Below are 6,530 nucleotides of genomic sequence, written 5' to 3'. Positions count from 1 at the left end.
GGCATGTCAAGCACACCCCTGCCCCAGGGCCTGTAAGGGTTGATGTTGATCACCAGCTTGACTGGATTTGGAATCACCTAGGACCCACACCACTGGCTGTGTCTTTGAAGCCATTTCCGTCTAGAGATGTTTAGGCGGGAAGACCCACCCTGAATTTTGGCGCAAAATGCAAAGTCCCACACTGAGTAAAGAGGCGAAAGCAAACTGAGCCATGCACCAGTATCCATTCATCTCTCTCCGTTCCCTGTCTACAATGTAAGCCTTCAGTTCACACACTCGGGCTGCTGTGCCTTTTCTGCCATGAGGGACTATGTCCCTTTAAGCCACAAGCTAAAATAAACGCTTCCACCCAGACTTGGGGCCCTGCTTAGCGGCCCCCTCCTGTCTGAGATCGCACCAAAGGCTGGTGGGATGGCTCATCAGGCAAATTTGCTTGCTGCCAAGCTCGAACAAATTCCATCACTGGGACTCACAAAGTGGAAGGAGGACTCCCTTCAAATTGTTATTTGACCTATACATATATATATACATACATACATACATACACACACACACACCATGACACATACATCTGCACTCACTAAATAAGCTACAGTTGCACAGAATTGCACCCCTCTGGAGGCAACAGTGCTGATCCCCCAAGCCAGAGTCTGCCCCTCTGGGTGGAGGCTTGTCCACAGTCAAGCTCAGGAAGAAGCTTGCAATGGTCTCTGGCTCCTCAAGTCCTCCACCCCCTGTTCAGCAGTCAGAAGGCTCTTTCTAGGGACATCAGCTATACCATTGCCTGTACTGCCCCTCCCACGCCCCCACCCCCACCCCTGCTCTCAAGTCCTCAAAGTCTGCCTCTGCCCCTCTGGGCCTTCCTGCCCTACAGTCCAGTGTCCAACATACCAATGTGTGAACAGAAAGAAGTCTTTATTGATAAATAAATTATGATTAAACATTGTGACAGTTAGAGAATAAAAAAAGCTCAGAGTTGCCATCTCCTCAATCCTGGCCCTAGCTACCAGCCTCGGCCTTCTTGCTGGGCACCTTGGATGAGGTCTTGGGGGGTAACCCAGGCCTTTTGGAGTTCTCGGGGGTCTTTGTTCTCCTGACCCTGTGTGTGGGTTGTGCTTTGCATGCCATGTCCTGGGGAGGAGCAGGTGCTTTGCTCTTGTGTACCGTCCTAGCCCCCTGAACAACTGTCTCAGTGTGGGCCGCAGCTGCCATCTTCCTTTTGGTAAGGGAAGCAACACTATTCTGGACCTGTAAGAAAGCAAGCCCAGTGGTAGGGAGATGCTCGCCAGTAGAGTGCTCACTTCATGAGCACAAAGACTTGAGCTCACCTCCCAGAACCCACAAAGCAAGCCTGGCAATACTTGAGACCCAGGGGGTAACAGGCACCTACCTACCTTGCTGGCCGAGGGCTCCGATTTCTCACACACATCTTTGGTTTTCCTATAGGCCTCTGCTTCTAGAAAATGGAGGGAGTGGTGAGGGGCAAAGGGTCCAGAGGCTCTAGAGTTCCCAGCCTGCCTAGGTCCCAGGTCATTGCCTGGACAACTGAAGGCCATGTGACCTAGGCCAGCTGCTTTACCCCTGAGTCTCAACAGGTCCCAATTTGGATAAGATGCTGTCCCTACGCAGCGTGGGAGCGTTGGAATTGGACTGCCTCCCCATGCAGGGAGCAGGAAGAGCTGCCCCATGAGCTTTGTCGCCTACCTGCTGATGGCGGTACTTCTATGTTTATTTACTTTTGCAGGAGGGTAGGTTTGGTTGAGACAGGTCTCATGCAGCCCAGGCTGATTTCAAACTTGATATAAACCTAAAGATGTAGCCTTGAGCTTCTGGTCCTCCTGCCTCTGCATCACCAAGTGCTAGGATTAAGGGTGTAGCCAGCTCCGTTGATTGTCTAGAGTTCTCACTCATTGCTTCCTGCCAGAACCCTTCCATAGCTGCTCACTGCCCTCAGGTGAGCCTAGACTCCCTTTTGCTAGTCAAAACTCCCTCGGACTTCTGACTGCATCCACTGACTCCGCTGCATACAATGACTGCATACACTGACTCCACTGCATACAATGACAGGCAGCTTTTTTTTTTTGTTTTTTTGTTTTGTTTTTTGGCAGATGCTTCTGGGGTGCCTCCTCCAGGAAGCCTTCCCTGACCCTGCCTCAGGGATGTGCTGGGCCCTGGCCTCTCTGGAACCCATCCACCCGCTCCCCGCCCCCACTTTATCCAGGTCTAACACTCAAGGCTGGCTCCCTAGAGAGGGAAGCCCCTCCCATCCTCCGCAGAGGCTGCTAGCAACCCCTGTCCCTGCCCATCATTCGCATACCTACCTTGCCTGCTCCCACTGCATCTGACATTCTGGCCTATCTTGTTGGCAGTGGGAGGGGCCCGTGTGGCTTTGTCTGGTTTTAGGGGGGCCTTTCTGACCTCTCCCAGTTTTGCCTTGCTGGCTTTCGTAGGTGCCTTCTCCAAGGTGGCTGCTGGGTAGGAACAAGCCTTCGTCTTCGGTCCTGGTTTTAGAACCACCTTTTCTATCTTGGTATTGCCAGCATGGTCTGTCTTCAGCTCCGTAGGTTTCTTGGGACCTGTCTTCTTGGCATCTGTGGCTCCCCTTCGGGCTATTGAGGAACAGGTTCTCTTTTTCTTGGACTTGGGAACTAGCTAAAGACAGAGTGTGGGGTTGTGGATGAGAACAGAAGTTCTGGGTATCCCTGTGCCTCACATGGGACACCACTGGGGCCATGTTCCCGATGACAGGATTGAGAAAGTGGTGGGATGAGGGGAGATGCACACACCTCTGTGGTCCTCACACATTGTGCCTGGTATTAATCTGGAGTGCCCCGCCACTTACTTCCAAGGATCTGACCTGCCCTCTACCTCTCACCCCCTTAGCCCCAAGCCTCACTCTGCCTCACCCTCTCTGCCCCTGCTGCCTGAAGCCCTGTCTCTCCTTGATTCTCCAAGAATACAGGCTGAGAGGGGAGATGGCCCAGTCCCCAGCTTCCCGCAGGCCTGTGCAACTGAGGCTCTGTCGAGCCGTCTGCCTCCCACACTCCAACCAGGCCCCAGCAGAGTTCCCGGTGTTGGGACTTCCCGAGGTGGGCACCACACGTGGTTAGTAGAGACTGTCCCATAGTCCCCTCTAGAAGCTACGGATCCGTGGCTACGTGGCAGACACGGGTAAGCCATACTCAGACCCTGATACTGGGCAGGCTTCCCAGACCACACAATATGGGCCAGCAGAAGGGCTGTGGAGGGGTGGGCTGGGGTGAGAAGCAGCACGTGCTAAGGGTCTGATGTTTACACCTTGCACCAAGGCCCCCCTCCCCTCCTTGTTTGTGGCTCACTTTGAAACTGCCAGTGGCACCCTTGGCCTTGGAGTTGGCAGGCCTGGTGAGGAGGCCTCGGCGCATGCCAGTGTCCAGGGCCCGCTTCAACAGGTACTTAAAGCGGGTGACATCCACTGTGGGGTACTTATGTAGGATGTAGAGCTTGATGGCTACAACTGACGTGCCCTGGCGCTTCTCCCTGGCCTGCAGAGCCTCCAGCACCATGCGGAGCATTGTCGGGTTCCGTCGGCCTACTAGGACTCTCCTGGGGTTTGGACCTGTAGGACAGACCGCAGGGCGTCACCCGGACTGCCCTCCACCTCAGTCAAGGCCTGACTGTGGAGGGGCAAAGCGCACACTAAGAACCAGCTCCGGGTCACTGGTTGCCAGTCTGCAAGCTTTCCACTGACCACTGGCCCTATGGGGCTCACCAAGTTCCTCTCCATGGGCGACAACAGCTGTCCATGGGCGACAACAGCTGTCCATGGGCTCAGAGAAGCAATCAGGAAGCTCAGTGAGACCCACTGAGCTCACATACAAGTCACCAAAAGAAAGGGGACCAGGACCCTGGGAACAAGAACACTGCGGAAGCAGCCTCTCGGACAAATGCTGCAGGGCCCTGTTTAGACTCAGGAGGACTCAAAACCACTACCCTGGAAATCCAGGCATGCTGGGGACACACCTGTCACCCCAGGACTCCAGACGCTGAGGTGAAAAGATTGCCATTTCCAGGCCTTAGCTTAGGGCTACCAAACGAGGTGGCACCTCAAAAATAAGATGTACACAAACAAAATCCAACTGGACAAAGAAACAAAGCGACCAAAGAGTCATAAATGCTGGGAGAAGAGCAGCGGCAGAGACGGTTCCGATTTGGGTGTGCTAACGGGGTCACGATTTGATTGTTTTTACAGCACTCGAGGTTTTGTGCACGCATGCCAGGCAAGTGCTCTGGTGCTGGGCTACACCCTAGGCCTGACATCACTTCTTAAAGGTCCCTAGCCTCTGGAAACAACCCTGGACTGTTCCCAGCTGAAATGCTGGGCCTGGCATGTGTCTGAGATAGCCTGGTAGGTGGGCAGAGCAGCCACAGCTGAGGACGGCTGAGCTTGATGGGCACAGGGGAGAACTCAGTTGCTCCTGCTTCTGCTCTCAGCCTAGCCAGACATTGGCATCATCTGTGGGTCCAGGATTCTGCAGCTGTAAAATCTTATGTCCACAGATGGGATGAGGGTGGAAGTGAAACTATCTGGGGCAAAGGGAACTGTGAGAAGCGGGGAGGGGAAGAGGATTCAGGGGAATATGCTCACACTCAAAGTATATATACTTGCTTAAAATGGCCTCATGGATGGATTAATGAAAGTATAAATAAAGGGAGCCAGCAAGCTGACTCAGCAGGTACAGGAGCTTGCTGCCAAGCCTGATGAGCTGAGTTCAATCCCTGGAACACACCGTAGAAGGAGAAAACCAGCTCCACAAGGTTGTCCTCTGTCCTCCATATGCATAAGTCTACACACACAGATAACTGGGGAAGGGGACTGAGACAGGGTCTTACTATGTAGCTCTCGCTGGTCTGGAATTCACTATGTAGACCAGGTTGGTTTTGAACTCAGATCCACCTGTCTCTGCCTCCCAAGTGTGTGCCATCATGCCCAGCTTACACAAATAATCTTTTAAAGGAAACTTATTTTCTGAAAAGATAAAGTAGAAACAATCACATTCCTAGAAATATGTGCCCCCAAAAGTGAAAATGTAAGTAAAGACTGGTGCATGAGGGTGAAGAGGAGGGCCACAGTGGTAGATAGATGCTGAGTGTGCATCAGGCCCAGGGCTCCGTCCCTAGCCCGCCAGCAGTGTGCATGAGTGTTTATTCCTAAGAGCCCAAACGTGGGAGCAACTCAAATGCCTGTGACCACACATGTAGACACATTGGAATACTACATGGCCATAAAGGGGACTGGCCTGTAAGCTGCTACAACAGGAAATGCTTCTAAATATAAGCAAGCAAAAAAGCCAGTCTCGCCGGGCGGTGGTGGCGCACGCCTTTAATCCCAGCACTCGGGAGCCAGAGCCAGGCGGATCTCTGTGAGTTCGAGGCCAGCCTGGGCTACCAAGTGAGTTCCAGGAAAGGCGCAAAGCTACACAGAGAAACCCTGTCTCAAAAAACCAAAAAAAAAAAAAAAAAAAAAAAAAAAAAAAGCCAGTCTCAAAGCTGTGTACGGGATGACGCAAGCCCACAAACACAGGTGCAGTGAGGCTGGGGAGTGGTTGCTAAGAGCTACAGCTCAGCTTTTCTTCTTAGGAAGTGACTGAATTCTAAAACAGGATGTGGTACTGGATACACAGGATGACATACTAAAGGTCGCCGCATGCTGAACATGGGGGAGCCATGCAGTACAGGAATCTTTTGAAATGGGTTGTTTCTTTTGATGAGCTGTAGCGGAGAGGAAAAGAGAAGTGGGGGAGGACCCTACCAGCCACAGGTGCATGATTTAAACTCAGAAATGATGTTATCAAAATGATTTGCAAAATTCAGACTCAAAAGCAAGTTTTTAAGTAGGAAGAAAAAGCCAGATGGAACTACAAGCCGCTAAGGACTCCTACAGCCCGGCCACTGGCAGCCTGCACATGGAGTCTTCGTGGAGAGTCCCAAACCAGGAGATGGGGCTATCCAGCTGTGCCCCCAGGACCATTGCCTCCATGACCGGGTCCCCCATCTGTGTGGTGGGAATTGGTCTCTCTAGCTGCATGCGCCTTCCCAGCTCTTGACACTCAGCTTCCAGGGACCTTAGCCTAAACTGGACAGAATTCCACTCCCGTTTACCTGGTTTGTGAGTCTCATGGAGCTCAGGTGACCCAGAAGGTGACGTGTCCCTAGAGGGAGAGGAGGAGAAAGAAGAACTGGAGACACTTCCTGGGGCCATGGCACAGACAGCGGCAGGCCTGGCGCTCACTCAGCTACCAGCTGCCAGACCTCTTGCCTTAAATACCTCTCACTGCCGGCGAACCAATGACCAACCCGCTCACCACCTGAACAGTGGATAAGGCCAATCTGGCCTGGAGAGGGAGGCTCATTCTCCAAACAGATCATCCTGCCTCGGCCTTGTGGGACCTGAGGCCAAGCGAAAATAAGGAGATGGAGTCACTGTATCCTACCTAGCTGGTGGTGCTGGCAGTGAATGGGGGACACCCAAGTTGTGGAGGTGCCCACAA

General features: G+C 52.9%; 1 protein-coding gene across 1 annotated transcript; it reads right to left on the bottom strand.

The window, feature by feature from the left end:
- Nucleotides 1–999: 999 nt before the first annotated feature.
- LOC128100166 (histone H1.8) lies at nt 1,000–6,241 on the bottom strand. Its single transcript, XM_052722348.1, has 5 exons — nt 6,142–6,241; nt 3,339–3,598; nt 2,322–2,652; nt 1,395–1,456; nt 1,000–1,248 (listed from the first exon to the last, which is right to left on the bottom strand). Exons 1-5 carry the CDS (start codon nt 6,239–6,241, stop codon nt 1,000–1,002), a joined length of 1,002 nt encoding a protein of 333 aa, XP_052578308.1.
- Nucleotides 6,242–6,530: the final 289 nt, after the last annotated feature.

The sequence above is a fragment of the Peromyscus californicus genome, unplaced genomic scaffold (genome assembly GCF_007827085.1).
Source record: "Peromyscus californicus insignis strain IS unplaced genomic scaffold, ASM782708v3 Scaffold_6__1_contigs__length_162567912, whole genome shotgun sequence".
Lineage (NCBI taxonomy): Eukaryota > Metazoa > Chordata > Mammalia > Rodentia > Cricetidae > Peromyscus > Peromyscus californicus.
This window is presented reverse-complemented; position numbering and strand designations above follow the sequence as displayed.

Excerpts from the sequence above, each read along its gene's own strand:
- LOC128100166 (XM_052722348.1), bottom strand. The coding sequence starts at position 6,241 with ATGGCCCCAGGAAGTGTCTCCAGTTCTTCTTTCTCCTCCTCTCCCTCT. Across the intron at positions 2,653-3,338 it reads GTGCCACTGGCAGTTTCAAA|CTAGTTCCCAAGTCCAAGAA; the intron begins GTGAGCCACAAA and ends CTCTGTCTTTAG. Across the intron at positions 1,457-2,321 it reads ATGCAGTGGGAGCAGGCAAG|AAGCAGAGGCCTATAGGAAA; the intron begins GTAGGTATGCGA and ends TCCATTTTCTAG.